Source organism: Entelurus aequoreus, linkage group LG16 (genome assembly GCF_033978785.1).
Source record: "Entelurus aequoreus isolate RoL-2023_Sb linkage group LG16, RoL_Eaeq_v1.1, whole genome shotgun sequence".
NCBI classification, from domain to species: Eukaryota; Metazoa; Chordata; class Actinopteri; order Syngnathiformes; family Syngnathidae; genus Entelurus; species Entelurus aequoreus.
In genome coordinates, this window is record NC_084746.1 from 15376405 (window position 1) to 15399765 (window position 23361).

The window sequence follows — 23361 nt, forward strand, 5'->3', positions numbered from 1 at the left end:
TGCTTTTGTTGATGGTGACATTGAAGGTGTGGGCACATGTTTATGTTTGACAGGCCTGTGCTGACCTGGCAGTAAAAGTCATTTCTGACGATGCTTATGGCAACATTGACCAAAAAAAAAAGTGGGTTGAAGAGAGCGGGATTCAAACCCCCCCGTCGCCAACTGTCCCTCTCCACGGGGGGCCCCACCGGAGTGATTGACCCGCTGCAACCTGTGTGCGCATAGCAGGGGCACATGGAGCCCTCCTCTCCGAAGGGGGCGAAGGCGGCGTTTTGGCAAAGAAGTGTGACGTTTTAAGGCAGAGCCACCCAATGACACGCGGGCTGGTCGCGATGAGCGGGCGTCGGAGCTGTTGTGCACCGCAGAGGAGCGACCGCAGCGAGACTCGGCGATCAGGGGGATGCGGCATCGGTGCGCGGGGGCTGTCCATCAGCATCAGCATCAGCATCAGCATCAGCAGCATCAGACCCCCCAGCAGACGGCAGCGAGCGGCGAGCCAGACGCGCCTGTTTTCAGCCTGCCGCCCCCGCCCTCTTCCCAGCACCGAGAGTGCGACGCGCACCGCCGGAGCCTCCAGGAGCTCCCCTGCCTGAGTCAGCCCGCGCGGCGCGGGGAAACGCCGTTTCCACCGGGCGCGCAGCAGGATCCCTGGGCCCCGGCCGGCTCCCAGCCTCTTTTTCCCAGCTGCCACTGCAGCTTTTCCACGGACCATTCACAAAACCAGCGTCCTCTCCCCGCACCGCAGCCCTCCCCTGCGCCTATTCCGCCGCCGCCAACCGCCTTTCCCGGGGATTGTCAACGTCTGGCAAGGAGTGCCGATAATTACCGCCAGGCGAGCATCGTGGAACGCTGCAGGGGAGGAGGAGGAGACCACAGGCAGCTGCAGCAGAAGCAACACTGTCATCCACCCAGGGACTCCTCCCCTGAAGGAATCCGTGCAAACTCGCAGAAAAGGTGCATTCTCGCCGAGCCGCGGACGCAGCAGCAACAGATCCCGCAATTGCGAGCGCAGCGGCAGCTACTGGTGGGGAGCAGCCTGCCCGTCAACTACTGCGCCAGCGGCTCCGGGGAGCTATGTAGGACCCGCCAGGCTCCACTGCTGCAGCAGCAGCGCGCACCGGGGCTCGTCGTCTCCCAGCGGCCGCAGCAGCAGCAGCAGCAGCAGCAGCACGGTGACCAGCAGGACCGCAAGAAGTGCGCCAGGACCCCCGCGCCAGGCGCAACGCCCCCGGCCAAGTCGAGTGCGACCGGCAGCAGCAGCGGCAGCAGCAAGGAGAGCCCCAACTACGGCTCCAGCTATCACCTGTGGCCGGAGAGCCCGCATAAAGGCGAGGAGAGGATCCGCATCGACCCCCATAAGGTAGAATCACGCGGCGTGTATGGGTTTTTTTTTTCTCTCTCCCACCCCCGCTGACCGCGCCTGGCGTGTTATTTACAGCAAAGATAGAATGTTAAAAAAAAATTTTATTAAAAAAAAAAAAAAAAAAAAAAAAAAAAAAAAAAGACGCACTATCACGCATGTAACAACAACCGCGCGTCACACCTGTTCCATGTTGCGGTGGGGTGGTGGTGCGCGGCCCACGGAAATATTCAAATGAGGCTCCCGTGACAAAGCGCCTGTTGTTGCATGTTCGTGTTGGGGGGCTTTTTTTTTTAAATTTTTTATTTATTTATTTTTTGCACACAATGTGGGCTCGAACGTGGCCTGCCGACATTCCTCCGAGTCACTCCACAGATGTGCGCCCCACGTCGCACGTACGAGCTGCAGCACGCTGCTACGGGAGAAGCGGGGGGGTGGGTGGGGGGGTTGGGGCAAACTTTTTGCCTCCGAGGGCCCGAGCGAAAATGCGCCAATGGTCTGAGGGCCAAACGCAGATTTTTTTTTTTTTTTTTAACAAGCAACAGCAGAATTTAGGCTCACGCTGCCATAAAGTAGAGACTGTCAGGTGCTGTAACAGGTGGCAACTATAGTATAAACTGTAAACAAACAAAAAAAACCTCATTTTAGTTCAGGGGCCGCATGGATGGAGGAAAATCTATTCCCACGTAGGCCAAACAAGTAAAATCATGGCATGATAACCTAAAAATAAAGACAACTTCAGATTGTTTTCTATATGTGCCGAGCAGAGGGGGTGGGGGGGTCAATCTTTTTGCCTCCGAGGGCCGAGCGAAAATGCGCCAATGGTCTGAGGGCCAAACGCAGACTTTTATTTTTTAGAACACGCAACAGCAGAATTTAGCCTCAGGCCGCCTTAAAGTAGAGACTGTCAGGTGCTATAGCAGGTGGCAACTGTAGTAAAAACTGTAAAAAAACAAAAACAAAAACAAAAAAAACTAATTTTAGTTCAGGGGCCGCATGGATAGAAGAAAATCTATTCCCACGTGGGCCAAACGGGTAATTTCATGGCATAATAACCTAAAAATAAAGACAACTTCAGATTGTTTTCTATGTGCCGAGCAGGGGGGGGGGGGGGGGGGGGGGGGGGGGCTCAATCTTTTTGCCTCTGAGGGGCCCGAGCGAAAATACGCCAATGGTCTGAGGGCCAAACGCAGACTTTTATTTTTTAGAACACGCAACAGCAGAATTTAGCCTCACGCCGCCTTAAAGTAGAGACTGTCAGGTGCTATAGCAGGTGGCAAATATAGTAAAAACTGTAAAAAAAACAAAAAAACCCCCCAAAAAACGTATTTTAGTTCAGGGGCCGCATGGATGGAAGAAAATCTATTCCCACGTGGGCCAAACGGGGTAAAATCATGGCATGATAACCTAAAAATAAAGACTACTTCAGATTGTTTTCTATGTGCCGAGCAGGGAGGGGGGCAAACTTTTTGCCTCCAAGGGCCCGAGCGAAAATGCGGCAATGGTCTGAGGGCCAAACGCAGATTATTTTATTTTTTTTAACAAGCAACAGCAGAATTTAGGCTCACGCTGCCATAAAGTAGAGACTGTCAGGTGCTACAACAGGTGGCAACTATAGTATAAACTGTAAACAAACAAAAAAAACTCATTTAGTTCAGGGGCCGCATGGATGGAGGAAAATCTATTCCCACGTGGGCCAAACAAGTAAAATCATGGCATGATAACCTAAAAAAAAGACAACTTCAGATTGTTTTCTATATGTGCCGAGCAGAGGGGTGGGGGGGGGCAATCTTTTTGCCTCCGAGGGCCCGAGCGAAAATGCGCCAATGGTCTGAGGGCCAAACGCAGACTTTTATTTTTTAGAACACGCAACAGCAGAATTTAGCCTCACGCCGCCTTAAAGTAGAGACTGTCAGGTGCTATAGCAGGTGGCAACTGTAGTAAAAACTGTAAAAAAAACAAAAACAAAAACAAAAAAACTAATTTTAGTTCAGGGGCCGCATGGATGGAAGAAAATCTATTCCCACGTGGGCCAAACGGGTAATTTCATGGCATAATAACCTAAAAATAAAGACAACTTCAGATTGTTTTCTATGTGCCGAGCAGGGGGGGGGGGGGGGCTCAATCTTTTTGCCTCTGAGGGCCCGAGCGAAAATACGCCAATGGTCTGAGGGCCAAACGCAGATTTACATTTTTTATAACACGCAACAGCAGAATTTAGCCTCACGCCGCCATAAATTAGAGACTGTCAGGTGCTATAGCAGGTGGCAAATATAGTAAAAACTGTAAAAAGAACAAAAAAAAACCCCAAAAAACGTATTTTAGTTCAGGGGCCGCATGGATGGAAGAAAATCTATTCCCACGTGGGCCAAACGGGGTAAAATCATGGCATGATAACCTAAAAATAAAGACTACTTCAGATTGTTTTCTATGTGCCGAGCAGGGGGGGGGGGGGGCACACTTTTTGTCTCCAAGGGCCCGAGCGAAAATGCACCAATGGTCTGAGGGCCAAACGGCGTTTTTTATAACACGCAACAGCAGAATTTAGCCTCACGCCGCCTTAAAGTAGAGACTGTCAGGTGCGATAGGTGGCAACTATAATGAAAACTGTAAAAAACTAAACAAAACAAACTCATTTTAGTTTAGGGGCCGCATGGATGGGGGAAAATCTATTCCCACGTGGGCCAAACGGGTAAAATCATGGCATGATAACCTAAAAATAAAGACAACTTCAGATTGTTTTCTATGTGCCGAGCAGGGGGGGCTAAATCTTTTTGCCTCCGAGGGCTCCGAGCGAAAATGCACCAATGGTCTGAGGGCCAAACGCAGATTATTTTATTTTTTTTAACAAGCAACAGCAGAATTTAGGCTCACGCTGCCATAAAGTAGAGACTGTCAGGTGCTATAACAGGTGGCAACTATAGTATAAACTGTAAACAAACAAAAAAAACCTCATTTTTGTTCAGGGGCCGCATGGATGGAGGAAAATCTATTCCCACGTGGGCCAAACAAGTAAAATCATGGCATGATAACCTAAAAAGAAAGACAACTTCAGATTGTTTTCTATATGTGCCGAGCAGAAGGGTGGGGGGGGGTAAATCTTTTTGCCTCCGAGGTGCCGAGCGAAAATGCGGCAATGGTCTGAGGGCCAAACGCAGACTTTTATTTTTTAGAACACGCAACAGCAGAATTTAGCCTCACGCCGCCTTAAAGTAGAGACTGTCAGGTGCTATAGCAGGTGGCAATTGTAGTAAAAACTGTAAAAAAAACAAAAACAAAAACAAAAAAACTAATTTTAGTTCAGGGGGCCGCATGGATGGAAGAAAATCTATTCCCACGTGGGCCAAACGGGTAATTTCATGGCATAATAACCTAAAAATAAAGACAACTTCAGATTGTTTTCTATGTGCCGAGCAGGGGGGTGGGGGTGGGGGGGGGGGGGGGTCTCAATCTTTTTGCCTCTGAGGGCCCGAGCGAAAAATACGCCAATGGTCTGAGGGCCAAACGCAGATTTAATTTTTTTATAACACGCAACAGCAGAATTTAGCCTCACGCCGCCATAAATTAGAGACTGTCAGGTGCTATAGCAGGTGGCAAATATAGTAAAAACTGTAAAAAAAAACAAAAAAAACCCCAAAAAAACGTATTTTAGTTCAGGGGCCGCATATGGATGGAAGAAAATCTATTCCCACGTGGGCCAAACGGGGTAAAATCATGGCATGATAACCTAAAAATAAAGACTACTTCAGATTGTTTTCTATGTGCCGAGCAGGGGTGGGGGCAAACTTTTTGCCTCCAAGGGCCCGAGCGAAAATGCACCAATGGTCTGAGGGCCAAACGCAGATTATTTTTTTTTTTTTAACAAGCAACAGCAGAATTTAGGCTCACGCTGCCATAAAGTAGAGACTGTCAGGTGCTACAACAGGTGGCAACTATAGTATAAACTGTAAACAAACAAAAAAAACTCATTTTAGTTCAGGGGCCGCATGGATGGAGGAAAATCTATTCCCACGTGGGCCAAACAAGTAAAATCATGGCATGATAACCTAAAAAAAAAGACAACTTCAGATTGTTTTCTATATGTGCCGAGCAGAGGGGTGGGGGGGGGGCAATCTTTTTGCCTCCGAGGGCCCCGAGCGAAAATGCGCCAATGGTCTGAGGGCCAAACGCAGACTTTTATTTTTTAGAACACGCAACAGCAGAATTTAGCCTCACGCCGCCTTAAAGTAGAGACTGTCAGGTGCTATAGCAGGTGGCAACTGTAGTAAAAACTGTAAAAAAAACAAAAACAAAACAAAAAAACTAATTTTAGTTCAGGGGCCGCATGGATGGAAGAAAATCTATTCCCACGTGGGCCAAACGGGTAATTTCATGGCATAATAACCTAAAAATAAAGACAACTTCAGATTGTTTTCTATGTGCCGAGCAGGGGGGGGGGGGGGGGCTCAATCTTTTTGCCTCTGAGGGCCCGAGCGAAAATACGCCAATGGTCTGAGGGCCAAACGCAGATTTACATTTTTTATAACACGCAACAGCAGAATTTAGCCTCACGCCGCCATAAATTAGAGACTGTCAGGTGCTATAGCAGGTGGCAAATATAGTAAAAACTGTAAAAAGAACAAAAAAACCCCCCAAAAAACGTATTTTAGTTCAGGGGCCGCATGGATGGAAGAAAATCTATTCCCACGTGGGCCAAACGGGGTAAAATCATGGCATGATAACCTAAAATAAAGACTACTTCAGATTGTTTTCTATGTGCCGAGCAGGGGGGGGGGGGGCACACTTTTTGTCTCCAAGGGCCGAGCGAAAATGCACCAATGGTCTGAGGGCCAAAACGGCGTTTTTTTATAACACGCAACAGCAGAATTTAGCCTCACGCCGCCTTAAAGTAGAGACTGTCAGGTGCGATAGGTGGCAACTATAATGAAAACTGTAAAAAACTAAACAAAACAAACTCATTTTAGTTTAGGGGCCGCATGGATGGGGGAAAATCTATTCCCACGTGGGCCAAACGGGTAAAATCATGGCATGATAACCTAAAAATAAAGACAACTTCAGATTGTTTTCTATGTGCCGAGCAGGGGGGGCTAAATCTTTTTGCCTCCGAGGGCTCCGAGCGAAAATGCACCAATGGTCTGAGGGCCAAACGCAGATTATTTTATTTTTTTTAACAAGCAACAGCAGAATTTAGGCTCACGCTGCCATAAAGTAGAGACTGTCAGGTGCTATAACAGGTGGCAACTATAGTATAAACTGTAAACAAACAAAAAAACCTCATTTTTGTTCAGGGGCCGCATGGATGGAGGAAAATCTATTCCCACGTGGGCCAAACAAGTAAAATCATGGCATGATAACCTAAAAAAGAAAGACAACTTCAGATTGTTTTCTATATGTGCCGAGCAGAAGGGTGGGGGGGGGGTAAATCTTTTTGCCTCCGAGGGGCCGAGCGAAAATGCGGCAATGGTCTGAGGGCCAAACGCAGACTTTTATTTTTTAGAACACGCAACAGCAGAATTTAGCCTCACGCCGCCTTAAAGTAGAGACTGTCAGGTGCTATAGCAGGTGGCAATTGTAGTAAAAACTGTAAAAAAAACAAAAACAAAAACAAAAAAACTAATTTTAGTTCAGGGGCCGCATGGATGGAAGAAAATCTATTCCCACGTGGGCCAAACGGGTAATTTCATGGCATAATAACCTAAAAATAAAGACAACTTCAGATTGTTTTCTATGTGCCGAGCAGGGGGGTGGGGGGTGGGGGGGGGGGGTCTCAATCTTTTTGCCTCTGAGGGCCCGAGCGAAAATACGCCAATGGTCTGAGGGCCAAACGCAGATTTAATTTTTTTATAACACGCAACAGCAGAATTTAGCCTCACGCCGCCATAAATTAGAGACTGTCAGGTGCTATAGCAGGTGGCAAATATAGTAAAAACTGTAAAAAAGAAACAAAAAAAACCCCAAAAAAACGTATTTTAGTTCAGGGGCCGCATGGATGGAAGAAAATCTATTCCCACGTGGGCCAAACGGGGTAAAATCATGGCATGATAACCTAAAAATAAAGACTACTTCAGATTGTTTTCTATGTGCCGAGCAGGGGTGGGGGCAAACTTTTTGCCTCCAAGGGCCCGAGCGAAAATGCACCAATGGTCTGAGGGCCAAACGCAGATTATTATTTTTTTTTTAACAAGCAACAGCAGAATTTAGGCTCACGCTGCCATAAAGTAGAGACTGTCAGGTGCTACAACAGGTGGCAACTATAGTATAAACTGTAAACAAACAAAAAAAACTCATTTTAGTTCAGGGGGCCGCATGGATGGAGGAAAATCTATTCCCACGTGGGCCAAACAAGTAAAATCATGGCATGATAACCTAAAAAAAAAGACAACTTCAGATTGTTTTCTATATGTGCCGAGCAGAGGGGTGGGGGGGGGGCAATCTTTTTGCCTCCGAGGGCCCGAGCGAAAATGCGCCAATGGTCTGAGGGCCAAACGCAGACTTTTATTTTTTAGAACACGCAACAGCAGAATTTAGCCTCACGCCGCCTTAAAGTAGAGGACTGTCAGGTGCTATAGCAGGTGGCAACTGTAGTAAAAACTGTAAAAAAAACAAAAACAAAAACAAAAAAACTAATTTTAGTTCAGGGGCCGCATGGATGGAAGAAAATCTATTCCCACGTGGGCCAAACGGGTATTTCATGGCATAATAACCTAAAAATAAAGACAACTTCAGATTGTTTTCTATGTGCCGAGCAGGGGGGGGGGGGGCTCAATCTTTTTGCCTCTGAGGGCCCGAGCGAAAATACGCCAATGGTCTGAGGGGCCAAACGCAGATTTACATTTTTTATAACACGCAACAGCAGAATTTAGCCTCACGCCGCCATAAATTAGAGACTGTCAGGTGCTATAGCAGGTGGCAAATATAGTAAAAACTGTAAAAAGAACAAAAAAACCCCCCAAAAAACGTATTTTAGTTCAGGGGCCGAATGGATGGAAGAAAATCTATTCCCACGTGGGCCAAACGGGGTAAAATCATGGCATGATAACCTAAAAATAAAGACTACTTCAGATTGTTTTCTATGTGCCGAGCAGGGGGGGGGGGGGCACACTTTTTGTCTCCAAGGGCCCGAGCGAAAATGCACCAATGGTCTGAGGGCCAAACGGCGTTTTTTTATAACACGCAACAGCAGAATTTAGCCTCACGCCGCCTTAAAGTAGAGACTGTCAGGTGCGATAGGTGGCAACTATAATGAAAACTGTAAAAAACTAAACAAAACAAACTCATTTTAGTTTAGGGGCCGCATGGATGGGGGAAAATCTATTCCCACGTGGCCAAACGGGTAAAATCATGGCATGATAACCTAAAAATAAAGACAACTTCAGATTGTTTTCTATGTGCCGAGCAGGGGGGGCTAAATCTTTTTGCCTCCGAGGGCCCGAGCGAAAATGCACCAATGGTCTGAGGGCCAAACGCAGATTATTTTATTTTTTTTAACAAGCAACAGCAGAATTTAGGCTCACGCTGCCATAAAGTAGAGACTGTCAGGTGCTATAACAGGTGGCAACTATAGTATAAACTGTAAACAAACAAAAAAACCTCATTTTTGTTTCAGGGGCCGCATGGATGGAGGAAAATCTATTCCCACGTGGGCCAAACAAGTAAAATCATGGCATGATAACCTAAAAATAAAGACAACTTCAGATTGTTTTCTATATGTGCCGAGCAGAAGGGTGGGGGGGGGTAAATCTTTTTGCCTCCGAGGGGTCCGAGCGAAAATGCGGCAATGGTCTGAGGGCCAAACGCAGACTTTTATTTTTTAGAACACGCAACAGCAGAATTTAGCCTCACGCCGCCTTAAAGTAGAGACTGTCAGGTGCTATAGCAGGTGGCAATTGTAGTAAAAACTGTAAAAAAACAAAAACAAAAACAAAAAAACTAATTTTAGTTCAGGGGCCGCATGGATGGAAGAAAATCTATTCCCACGTGGGCCAAACGGGTAATTTCATGGCATAATAACCTAAAAATAAAGACAACTTCAGATTGTTTTCTATGTGCCGAGCAGGGGGGTGGGGGTGGGGGGGGGGGGGTCTCAATCTTTTTGCCTCTGAGGGCTCCGAGCGAAAATACGCCAATGGTCTGAGGGCCAAACGCAGATTTAATTTTTTTATAACACGCAACAGCAGAATTTAGCCTCACGCCGCCATAAAATTAGAGACTGTCAGGTGCTATAGCAGGTGGCAAATATAGTAAAAACTGTAAAAAAAAACAAAAAAAACCCCAAAAAAACGTATTTTAGTTCAGGGCCGCATGGATGGAAGAAAATCTATTCCCACGTGGGCCAAACGGGGTAAAATCATGGCATGATAACCTAAAAATAAAGACTACTTCAGATTGTTTTCTATGTGCCGAGCAGGGGTGGGGGCAAACTTTTTGCCTCCAGGGCCCGAGCGAAAATGCACCAATGGTCTGAGGGCCAAACGCAGATTATTTTATTTTTTTCAACAAGCAACAGCAGAATTTAGGCTCACGCTGCCATAAAGTAGAGACTGTCAGGTGCTGTAACAGGTGGCAACTATAGTATAAACTGTAAACAAACAAAAAAACCTCATTTTAGTTCAGGGGCCGCATGGATGGAGGAAAATCTATTCCCTCGTGGGCCAAACAAGTAAAATCATGGCATGATAACCTAAAAATAAAGACAACTTCAGATTGTTTTCTATATGTGCCGAGCAGAGGGGGGGGGGGGGGGGGGGGTCAATCTTTTTGCCTCCGAGGGCCGAGTGAAAATGCGCCAATGGTCTGAGGGCCAAACGCAGACTTTTATTTTTTTAGAACACGCAACAGCAGAATTTAGCCTCACGCCGCCTTAAAGTAGAGACTGTCAGGTTCTATAGCAGGTGGCAACTGTAGTAAAAACTGTAAAAAAAACAAAAACAAAAACAAAAAAAACTAATTTTAGTTCAGGGGCCGCATGGATGGAAGAAAATCTATTCCCACGTGGGCCAAACGGGTAATTTCATGGCATAATAACCTAAAAATAAAGACAACTTCAGATTGTTTTCTATGTGCCGAGCAGGGGGGGGGGGGGGGGGGGGGGGGGGGGGCTCAATCTTTTTGCCTCTGAGGGCCCGAGCGAAAATACGCCAATGGTCTGAGGGCCAAACGCAGATTTAAATTTTTTATAACACGCAACAGCAGAATTTAGCCTCACGCCGCCATAAATTAGAGACTGTCAGGTGCTATAGCAGGTGGGCAAATATAGTAAAAACTGTAAAAAAAAACAAAAAAAACCCCAAAAAAACGTATTTTAGTTCAGGGCCGCATGGATGGAAGAAAATCTATTCCCACGTGGGCCAAACGGGGTAAAATCATGGCATGATAACCTAAAAATAAAGACTACTTCAGATTGTTTTCTATGTGCCGAGCAGGGGTGGGGGCAAACTTTTTGCCTCCAAGGGCCCGAGCGAAAATGCACCAATGGTCTGAGGGCCAAACGCAGATTATTTTATTTTTTTCACAAGCAACAGCAGAATTTAGGCTCACGCTGCCATAAAGTAGAGACTGTCAGGTGCTGTAACAGGTGGCAACTATAGTATAAACTGTAAACAAACAAAAAAACCTCATTTTAGTTCAGGGGGCCGCATGGATGGAGGAAAATCTATTCCCTCGTGGGCCAAACAAGTAAAATCATGGCATGATAACCTAAAAATAAAGACAACTTCAGATTGTTTTCTATATGTGCCGAGCAGAGGGGGGGGGGGGGGGGGGGGTCAATCTTTTTGCCTCCGAGGGCCGAGTGAAAATGCGCCAATGGTCTGAGGGCCAAACGCAGACTTTTATTTTTTAGAACACGCAACAGCAGAATTTAGCCTCACGCCGCCTTAAAGTAGAGACTGTCAGGTTCTATAGCAGGTGGCAACTGTAGTAAAAACTGTAAAAAAAACAAAAACAAAAACAAAAAAAAACTAATTTTAGTTCAGGGGCCGCATGGATGGGAAGAAAATCTATTCCCACGTGGGCCAAACGGGTAATTTCATGGCATAATAACCTAAAAATAAAGACAACTTCAGATTGTTTTCTATGTGCCGAGCAGGGGGGGGGGGGGGCTCAATCTTTTTGCCTCTGAGGGCCCGAGCGAAAATACGCCAATGGTCTGAGGGCCAAACGCAGATTTAAATTTTTTTATAACACGCAACAGCAGAATTTAGCCTCACGCCGCCATAAATTAGAGACTGTCAGGTGCTATAGCAGGTGGCAAATATAGTAAAAACTGTAAAAAAAACAAAAAAAACCCCAAAAAAACTTATTTTAGTTCAGGGGCCGCATGGATGGAAGAAAATCTATTCCCACGTGGGCCAAACGGGGTAAAATCATGGCATGATAACCTAAAAATAAAGACTACTTCAGATTGTTTTCTATGTGCCGAGCAGAGGAGGGGGGGAAAACTTTTTGCCTCCAAGGGCCCGAGCGAAAATGCGCCAATGGTCTGAGGGCCAAACGCAGATTATTTTATTTTTTTTAACAAGCAACAGCAGAATTTAGGCTCACGCTGCCATAAAGTAGAGACTGTCAGGTGCTATAACAGGTGGCAACTATAGTATAAACTGTAAACAAACAAAAAAACCTCATTTTAGTTCAGGGGCCGCATGGATGGAGGAAAATCTATTCCCACGTGGGCCAAAACAAGTAAAATCATGGCATGATAACCTAAAAATAAAGACAACTTCAGATTGTTTTCTATATGTGCCGAGCAGAGGGGTGGGCCGAGCGAAAATGCGCCAATGGTCTGAGGGCCAAACGCAGACTTTTATTTTTTAGAACACGCAACAGCAGAATTTAGCCTCACGCCGCCATAAAGTAGAGACTGTCAGGTGCTATAGCAGGTGGCAACTGTAGTAAAAACTGTAAAAAAAACAAAAACAAAAACAAAAAAACTAATTTTAGTTCAGGGGCCGCATGGATGGAAGAAAATCTATTCCACGTGGGCCAAACGGGTAATTTCATGGCATAATAACCTAAAAATAAAGACAACTTCAGATTGTTTTCTATGTGCCGAGCAGGGGGGGGGGGGCTCAATCTTTTTGCCTCTGAGGGCCCGAGCGAAAATACGCCAATGGTCTGAGGGCCAAACGCAGATTTAAATTTTTTATAACACGCAACAGCAGAGATTTAGCCTCACGCCGCCATAAATTAGAGACTGTCAGGTGCTATAGCAGGTGGCAAATATAGTAAAAACTGTAAAAAAAAACAAAAACCCCCCCAAAAAAAACGTATTTTAGTTCAGGGGCCGCATGGATGGAAGAAAATCTATTCCCACGTGGGCCAAACGGGGTAAAATCATGGCATGATAACCTAAAAATAAAGACTACTTCAGATTGTTTTCTATGTGCCGAGCAGGGGGCGGGGCAAACTTTTTGCCTCCAAGGGCCCGAGCGAAAATGCACCAATGGTCTGAGGGCCAAACGGCGATTTTTTATAACACGCAACAGCAGAATTTAGCCTCACGCCGCCTTAAAGTAGAGACTGTCAGGTGCTATAGCAGGTGGCAACTGTAGTTAAAACTGTAAAAAAACAAAAACAAAAACAAAAAAAACTAATTTTAGTTCAGGGGCCGCATAGATGGAAGAACATCTATTCCCACGTAGGCCAAATGGGTAATTTCATGGCATAATAACCTAAAAATAAAGACAACTTCAGATTGTTTTCTATGTGCCGAGCAGGGGGGGGGGGGGCTCAATCTTTTTGCCTCTGAGGGCCCGAGCGAAAATACGCCAATGGTCTGAGGGCCAAACGCGGATTTAAATTTTTTATAACACGCAACAGCAGAATTTAGCCTCACGCCGCCATAAATTAGAGACTGTCAGGTGCTATAGCAGTGGCAAATATAGTAAAAAACTGTAAAAAAAACAAAAAACCCCCCCAAAAAAACGTATTTTAGTTCAGGGGCCGCATGGATGGAAGAAAATCTATTCCCACGTGGGCCAAACGGGGTAAAATCATGGCATGATAACCTAAAAATAAAGACTACTTCAGATTGTTTTCTATGTGCCGAGCAGGGGTGGGGGCAAACTTTTTGCCTCCAAGGGCCCGAGCGAAAATGCACCAATGGTCTGAGGGCCAAACGCAGATTATTTTATTTTTTTCAACAAGCAACAGCAGAATTTAGGCTCACGCTGCCATAAAGTAGAGACTGTCAGGTGCTGTAACAGGTGGCAACTATAGTATAAACTGTAAACAAACAAAAAAACCTCATTTTAGTTCAGGGGCCGCATGGATGGAGGAAAATCTATTCCCTCGTGGGCCAAACAAGTAAAATCATGGCATGATAACCTAAAAATAAAGACAACTTCAGATTGTTTTTCTATATGTGCCGAGCAGAGGGGGGGGGGGGGGGGGGGGGGGGTCAATCTTTTTGCCTCCGAGGGGCCGAGTGAAAATGCGCCAATGGTCTGAGGGCCAAACGCAGACTTTTATTTTTTAGAACACGCAACAGCAGAATTTAGCCTCACGCCGCCTTAAAGTAGAGACTGTCAGGTTCTATAGCAGGTGGCAACTGTAGTAAAAACTGTAAAAAAAACAAAAACAAAAACAAAAAAAACTAATTTTAGTTCAGGGGCCGCATGGATGGAAGAAAATCTATTCCCACGTGGGCCAAACGGTAATTTCATGGCATAATAACCTAAAAATAAAGACAACTTCAGATTGTTTTCTATGTGCCGAGCAGGGGGGGGGGGGGCTCAATCTTTTTGCCTCTGAGGGCCCGAGCGAAAATACGCCAATGGTCTGAGGGCCAAACGCAGATTTAAATTTTTTTATAACACGCAACAGCAGAATTTAGCCTCACGCCGCCATAAATTAGAGACTGTCAGGTGCTATAGCAGGTGGCAAATATAGTAAAAACTGTAAAAAAAACAAAAAAAACCCCAAAAAAACTTATTTTAGTTCAGGGGCCGCATGGATGGAAGAAAATCTATTCCCACGTGGGCCAAACGGGGTAAAATCATGGCATGATAACCTAAAAATAAAGACTACTTCAGATTGTTTTCTATGTGCCGAGCAGAGGAGTGGGGGCAAACTTTTTGCCTCCAAGGGCCCGAGCGAAAATGCGCCAATGGTCTGAGGGCCAAACGCAGATTATTTTATTTTTTTTAACAAGCAACAGCAGAATTTAGGCTCACGCTGCCATAAAGTAGAGACTGTCAGGTGCTATAACAGGTGGCAACTATAGTATAAACTGTAAACAAACAAAAAAACCTCATTTTAGTTCAGGGGCCGCATGGATGGAGGAAAATCTATTCCCACGTGGGCCAAACAAGTAAAATCATGGCATGATAACCTAAAAATAAAGACAACTTCAGATTGTTTTCTATATGTGCCGAGCAGAGGGGTGGGCCGAGCGAAAATGCGCCAATGGTCTGAGGGCCAAACGCAGACTTTTATTTTTTAGAACACGCAACAGCAGAATTTAGCCTCACGCCGCCATAAAGTAGAGACTGTCAGGTGCTATAGCAGGTGGCAACTGTAGTAAAAACTGTAAAAAAAACAAAAACAAAAACAAAAAAACTAATTTTAGTTCAGGGGCCGCATGGATGGAAGAAAATCTATTCCCACGTGGGCCAAACGGGTAATTTCATGGCATAATAACCTAAAAATAAAGACAACTTCAGATTGTTTTCTATGTGCCGAGCAGGGGGGGGGGGGCTCAATCTTTTTGCCTCTGAGGGCCCGAGCGAAAATACGCCAATGGTCTGAGGGCCAAACGCAGATTTAAATTTTTTATAACACGCAACAGCAGAATTTAGCCTCACGCCGCCATAAATTAGAGACTGTCAGGTGCTATAGCAGGTGGCAAATATAGTAAAAACTGTAAAAAAAACAAAAACCCCCCCAAAAAAACGTATTTTAGTTCAGGGGCCGCATGGATGGAAGAAAATCTATTCCCACGTGGGCCAAACGGGGTAAAATCATGGCATGATAACCTAAAAATAAATACTACATCAGATTGTTTTCTATGTGCCGAGCAGGGGGCGGGGCAAACTTTTTGCCTCCAAGGGCCCGAGCGAAAATGCACCAATGGTCTGAGGGCCAAACGGCGATTTTTTATAACACGCAACAGCAGAATTTAGCCTCACGCCGCCTTAAAGTAGAGACTGTCAGGTGCTATAGCAGGTGGCAACTGTAGTTAAAACTGTAAAAAAACAAAAACAAAAACAAAAAAAACTAATTTTAGTTCAGGGGCCGCATAGATGGAAGAACATCTATTCCCACGTAGGCCAAATGGGTAATTTCATGGCATAATAACCTAAAAATAAAGACAACTTCAGATTGTTTTCTATGTGCCGAGCAGGGGGGGGGGGGGCTCAATCTTTTTGCCTCTGAGGGCCCGAGCGAAAATACGCCAATGGTCTGAGGGCCAAACGCGGATTTAAATTTTTTATAACACGCAACAGCAGAATTTAGCCTCACGCCGCCATAAATTAGAGACTGTCAGGTGCTATAGCAGGTGGCAAATATAGTAAAAACTGTAAAAAAAACAAAAAACCCCCCAAAAAAAACGTATTTTAGTTCAGGGGCCGCATGGATGGAAGAAAATCTATTCCCACGTGGGCCAAACGGGGTAAAATCATGGCATGATAACCTAAAAATAAAGACAACTTCAGATTGTTTTCTATGTGCCGAGCAGGGGGGGCTCAATCTTTTTGCCTCCGAGGGCCCGAGCGAAAATGCACCAATGGTCTGAGGGCCAAACGGTGATTTTTTAACACGCAACAGCAGAATTTAGCCTCACGCCGCCATAAAGTAGAGACTGTCAGGTGCTATAGCAGGTGGCAACTATAGTAAAAACTGTAAAAAAACAAAAACAAAAAAACTAATTTTAGTTCAGGGGCCGCATGGATGGAAGAAAATCTATTCCCACGTGGGCCAAACGGGTAATTTCATGGCATAATAACCTAAAAATAAAGACAACTTCAGATTGTTTTCTATGTGCCGAGCAGGGGGGGGGGGGGGCTCAATCTTTTTGCCTCTGAGGGCCCGAGCGAAAATGCGCCAATGGTCTGAGGGCCAAACGCAGATTTAAATTTTTTATAACACGCAACAGCAGAATTTAGCCTCACGCCGCCATAAATTAGAGACTGTCAGGTGCTATAGCAGGTGGCAAATATAGTAAAAACTGTAAAAAAACCCAAAAAAACCCCCAAAAAAACGTATTTTAGTTCAGGGGCCGCATGGATGGAAGAAAATCTATTCCCACGTGGGCCAGACGGGGTAAAATCATGGCATGATAACCTAAAAATAAAGACTACTTCAGATTGTTTTCTATGTGCCGAGCAGGGGGGGGGGGCCCAAACTTTTTGCCTCCGAGGTCCCGGGCAAACATGCACCAATGGTCTGAGGGCCAAACGCAGATTTTTATTTTTTTTTAACACGCAACAGCAGAATTTAGCCTCACGCCGCCATAAAGTAGAGACTGTCAGGTGCTATAGCAGGTGGCAACTATAGTAAAAACTGTAAAAAAAAACCTAAACAAAAAAAAAAAAATACATATTTTAGTTCAGGGGCCGCATGGATGGAGGAAAATCTATTCCCACGTGGGCCAAACGGGTAAAATCATGGCAGGATAACCTAAAAATAAAGACAACTTCAGATAGTTTTCTATGTGCCGAGCAGGGGATGGGCAAACTTTTTGCCTCCGAGGGCCTGAGCGAAAATGCGCCAATGGTCTGAGGGCCAAACGGAGATAATTTTTTATAACACGCAACAGCAGAATTTAGCCTCACGCCGCCATAAGGTGCCCACTGTCATGTGCAATAGGTGGCAACTATCGTAAAAACAGTAAATAAAAAAGAACAAAAAAAACTAATTTTAGTTCAGGGGCCGCATGGATGGAGGAAAATCTATTCCCACGTGGGCCAAACGGGTAAAAATCATGGCACGATAACTTAAAAATAATTTAAAGAAAAATACCACCATTATTTTTGACTGCAAAATTCTGGCAACTGAGCTGCTAGTTTTTTTTTACAGAAAAATCTACAACCTTTTTTTTTTTTTACAGTGCATTACTGTAAATTTTTTAAAAAATACCACCGTTATTTTTGACTGCAAAATTCTGGCGACTGAGCTGCTAGTATTTTCACATAACATCCATGTTCATTGTTTTTACAGTGCATTACTGTAAATGGAAAAACTCATATTTTTAGGGTCAAATTTTGGCGACTGAGCTGCTAGTTTTTTTTACAGAAAAATCTACAACCTTTTTTTTTTTTTTTTTACAGTGCATTACTGTAAATTTAAAAAATAATACCACCGCTATTTTTGACTGCAAAATCCTGGCGACTGAGCTGCTGGTTCTTTTTACAGAAAAATCTACTATAATTTTTTTTTTTACAGTGCATTACTGTAAATGAAATGATAAATAATAAATGATAAATGGGTTGTACTTGTATGGCGCTTTTCTACCTTCAAGGTACTCAAAGTGCTTTTGACAGTATTTCCACATTCACCCATTCACACACACATTCACACACTGATGGCGGGAGCTGCCATGCAAGGCGCTAACCAGCAGCCATCAGGAGCAGGGGTGAAGTGTCTTGCCCAAGGACACAACGGACGTGACTAGGAAGGTAGAAGGTGGGGATTGAACCCCAGTAACTCCGATTGCTGGCCCGGCCACTCTACCAATACCACTGTTAATTTTGACCGCAAAATTCTGGTGACTGAGCTGCTACTTTGTTAACATAGCATCCATGTTCATTGTTTTTACAGTGCATTACTGTAAATGGAAAAACTCTTATTTTTAGGGTAACATTTTGGCAACTGAGCTGCTAGTTTTTGCTTACAGAAAAATCTACAACCTTTTTTTTTTTTTTTACAGTGCATTAGTGTAAATTTTTTAAAAAATGCCACCGTTATTTTTGACTGCAAAATTCTGGCGACAGAGCTGCTACTATTTTAACATAACATCCATGTTCATTGTTTCTACAGTGCATTACTGTAAATGAAAAAAACTCTTATTTTTAGGGTCAAATTTTGGCGACTGAGCTGCTAGTTTTTTTTTACAGAAAAATCTACAACCTTTTTTTTTTTTTTTTACAGTGCATTACTGTAAATTTAAAGAAAAATACCACCATTATTTTTGTCTGCAAAATTCTGGTGACTGAGCTGCTACTTTGTTAACATAGCATCCATGTTCATTGTTTTTACAGTGCATTACTGTAAATGGAAAAACTCTTATTTTTAGGGTAACATTTTGGCAACTGAGCTGCTAGTTTTTGCTTACAGAAAAATCTACAACCTTTTTTTTTTTTTTTTACAGTGCATTCGTGTAAATTAAAAAAAAAAATGCCACCGTTATTTTTGACTGCAAAATTCTGGCGACAGAGCTGCTACTATTTTAACATAACATCCATGTTCATTGTTTTTACAGTGCATTACTGTAAATGAAAAAAACTCTTATTTTTAGGGTCAAATTTTGGCAACTGAGCTGCTAGTTTTTGCTTACAGAAAAATCTACAACATTTTTTTTTTTTTTTACAGTGCATTCGTGTAAATTTAAAAAAAAATGCCACCGTTATTTTTGACTGCAAAATTCTGGCGACAGAGCTGCTACTATTTTAACATAACATCCATGTTCATTGTTTTTACAGTGCATTACTGTAAATGAAAAAAACTCTTATTTTTAGGGTCAAATTTTGGCGACTGAGCTGCTAGTTTTTTTTTACAGAAAAATCTACAACCTTTTTTTTTTTTTTACAGTGCATTACTGTAAATTTAAAGAAAAATACCACCATTATTTTTGTCTGCAAAATTCTGGTGACTGAGCTGCTAATTTTTTAACATAACATCCATGTTCATTGTTTTTACAGAGCATTACTGTAAATGGAAAAATAGTACCACTGATCATTTTATTGTAAATTCCGTGACTGAGCTGCCAGGTTTTACCGTAAAATCTACAGATTTTTTTTAACAGTGTAGCCTTATGAACATGTCATCAAATGATTGTTCAGCTTGAAAGAGGTCAGTATGAGTATGTGTTACATTTAGTTTAGTAATCACCCTATGGCGGGCCAAACAAAGTGACACGATGGCCAAATTTGGCCCGCGGGCCCCACTTTGGGCATCCCTGGTATAGATTGTCTTATTGGATTCAGGTACAGATGTGCAAAAAGTACGTATCCGAAATGTAACAGCCAAATGTGGTTTGAGAATGTACAATGGCGCCATGGAGAAGTTGGACGTGCAGCATGAAAATATGGCGAACCTCAACCTTGTACAATTTCCCAACACATGGCAATGAATATGTCACGGAGTTGCCGGGCTGAAAGATTCTAAATAACAACATGAATATAGACATCCTGAGTAAATTATGTCAGACGGGGGTCATAAAATAAATCCTTGCAGGGCATTAAATCACGGCTTGAGTAAAAGTGGCTCGCCGTGTTGCCAAGCTCCGTACGTTCACTCCTGTGCTCCGCCGACTAGGTGCGAATATTTGGGTCCACTATTGGAAAAGTTGCAGTAAGTCGTAAACACAGCATTAAAAATGTACAGGCGACACAACTCCAGGTTATTCTTAACACGTCACTAAAGTGTCCTGTTGATGCAGCCATCAACAACAGTGCTGGGGAACAGGGTTGTACGGTATACCGGTACTAGTATGGTACCACAGTACTAATGAATCAAAAACGGTACTATACTCTGTTTGAAAAGTACCGATTCCCCATTTTTATTTATTTTTTTAACGGGCACGACGGCGCGTCGTCCCGTGGTGACATTGCTGGTTTTACGAGCAGAGGAGCATGTTCGGCAGCGCACACGCACAGAGTACTTACAAGCAGACACAGCGTGTGGACAGAAAAGGGAGAACGGACGCATTTTGGTTAAGGTGATTGTGAAGTTATAACACTGAAACACCCTCAGGAAGAGCTAACATCTATTCAGTGTTTTAGCTACTTCTAAATCACTAATCCTCGTCTCCATGGCGACAAATAAAGTAAGTTTCTTACAAGTACCATTATCACTGCAGGACGAGGAATAGCTAAACGTGCTTCACTACACACCGTTGGAGGATACAATAGCTCACCGGCGTCACAATGTAAACAAACGCCATGGGTAATGATACCAAGTACAAGAGCGTATCTAGTCGATACTACTATGATTACATCGATATTTTTTATCGTCACAAAATATTTTTTCCTTTTTAAAAAGTTCCTATTATGTTTATAAACTCAGGAAATATGTCCCTGGACACATGAGGACTTTTTTCAGTGATGTACCCCTGTGAATTTTTTTTAAATTCAAGTACCCCCTAATAAGAGCAAAGCATTTTTGGTTGAAAAAAAGAGATAAAGAAGTAAAATACAGCACTATGTCATCAGTTTCTGATTTATTAAATTATAACAGTGCAAAATATTGCTCATTTGTAGTGGTATTTCTTGAACTATTTGGAAAAAAAGATAGGTTTTTATTTACAGTTATAAAGGATTTTGGAATTGTTGCTATTTTTAGAATATTAAAAAAAAATCTCACGTACCCCTTGGCATACCTTTAAGTACCCCCAGGGGTACGCGTACCCCCATTTGAGAACCACTGGTCTAGTATGTTAACTATTTTATTTAAGGACTGAATTGCCATAATAAATATATGTTTAATGTACCCTAAGATTTTTTTGGTTAAAATAAAGCCAATAATGCCATTTTTTGTGGTCCCCTTTATTTAGAAAAATAGCACATTACATTTTGGTACCGGTACCAAAATATTGGTATCGGGACAACACTCCTGGGGAATGAAACATGTCTTAATATAATGTTTCTTAACCATTGTTGGGCCTTGAGAGCCCCTCAGAAAAAGATTGTTTTCTCTCTTATAGGACTTAGCTGCGCTCAGTTGTAATACACTTTTCCACCACTTGTGGCAGTAATGACAATATCAAACAAATGGAAGAAGTCTGGAGCAAATGTCATTTTCTTAAGTGCAAAAATTATTATTACTAAAGTGTAAAAGCGGTATTTTTATTTTTTTTCTTATCGACAGCTTAGTTAAGAACCATTATTATTATTATTATTATTTTCAGTTTATTTATTTTAGCGCAATACAACTGAATCTATATTTATTTTCTCGACTGTTATTTATGAGTCCCTTCTTATGCAGTATATTTACTTATTTTTTTAATCAGCCTGACCTAAGCCTAAGTTTTATGGGTTAACTGAACAATAATCAGAAGTACATTTGGCTGTGTGTGTGTGTGTGTGTGTGTGTGTGTGTGTGTGTGTGTGCATAAAATACACAACCAACAAAAATGCAGTCTAAGTATGTCTATTATTAGATGTAAAGGTTTGCATTTACTATGCATAATCACCTATGAACAAAATATTAAACACTTCAGTTAAAAATGTTCAATAGTCATGTGTTTATATTGCAGATGATGTTCAAAGTTTATATAAAGAGGTAAAAAAAATAAAACAATAGGTTGATAGGTTCAAAGGGGAAAGAAAAGTGTTTAATACAGTGTTTCCCATAAACTGCCAAGATACCTGTGGCGGTGGGGGCGTGGCTATGGGCGTGGTCACCATGACATCATCGAGTAATTTGCATAATTTACTACAATGATAAGATTTTCTCTAAAAGGCTCAAAAAATGTATACTTACTAATTAATAACAACAGTTTTGTTTTAAACGTCCATCCATCCATTTTACAATATAATTACAACACTTTATGTACATATTTATATACAGATTTGAACAATAAGTTATTCACTGAAATATATTTATTAATTGTGGTTCTTACAAAAAATATATCTTTATAAAATATAAAAGCTAAAATGTCTCTTAAAGCTCTGCCCCTTTAATTAGTGCATACTAAATAATTTAACTTTAGCCTACTACTACAACCATATTATTTACCAGCAACATAAAGTGAAACAGAGGCTGAGGTGTCCTGCCACAGTCAGTAACAAATAAACAGAAAACAGTAGTGGTCAAATACAAATAAGGCAACAAGAGAAGTATCCTACACTTCTCTTTTGTAAAGTAAATCTGAACAGCCTATATGGGCATCTACATCAACTATATGATTTGCCTGAGAAGCTGGACAGGACAAAAAAATAAAAAATTAAAAAATAAAAAAAAAAACATTTTTTTTTTTTTTAAATTATTTGTGGCGGGCGTAATTCTTTCGTGGCGGGCCGCCACAAATAAATGAATGTGTGGGAAACACTGTAATATCTCCTACCGCAGTGAAGTCAATTCAAAACTGCAATTCCACTTTGGCATTTATTGAAAAAGTCAACAAAACACGATAAAATGGCAATAACAATGAAAAACTCAATATTCTTTAGACATGATATCTTTAGGGAGAATGTTTGGCTACATTTTAAACCTAAATAGTACGGTCGTTTTAGAAATACGACCGTAAATGTGTGACGCAGACGGCGTTTGAAGCGATGCTAAATTAGCAACTACTTCTTTGGGCTTTTGAATGGACACGGCCGCACTATTGTGCATTGTAAAAACGACAGTAGATATTACGGTAAAACGCCAGAATTTTACCGTAAACAAACAGTGGTAATATTTTTCCATTTACTGTAATATAACTGAGCTGCCAGTCAACACATTTTTTTACGGAGTACGTATACAAAAAAAAAATTCAATGATCAAATGTATCGGTAATTGTGTAATAATAATATCATGAGGTGAATACTTATACTTTTATATTCCTTTTGTTACAAACGGCCAGAGTTGGGTTAGTTACTGAAAATCAGTAACTAGTTACAGTTACTAGTTGCTTTATTTCAAATGTAACTCAGTTACTTACACCAAAAAGTAATGCGTTACTGTGAAAAGTAACTATTTAGTTACTTCTATTTTATTTTATTATTTTTTTAAAGCCCCCTTTAATGCCCTTGTAGCCTTCATTTCAGTACTGTTATTGCACTGGAGAATAATACAATGTGTTGATAAACTTGACATGCATTTGCATCACTGAACTCTGATAAGCAATGTGCTCTACA

The 23361-nt window shown here is 42.5% G+C and overlaps 1 protein-coding gene across 1 annotated transcript; it reads left to right on the plus strand.

Annotated features, from left to right (window-relative positions):
* Positions 1-400: 400 nt before the first annotated feature.
* LOC133631454 (putative uncharacterized protein DDB_G0268364) lies at positions 401-1772 on the plus strand. The gene has a single exon (XM_062023656.1). It carries the CDS (start codon positions 401-403, stop codon positions 1412-1414), a length of 1014 nt encoding a protein of 337 aa, XP_061879640.1. The 3' UTR covers positions 1415-1772.
* The last annotated feature ends 21589 nt before the right edge of the window (positions 1773-23361 follow it).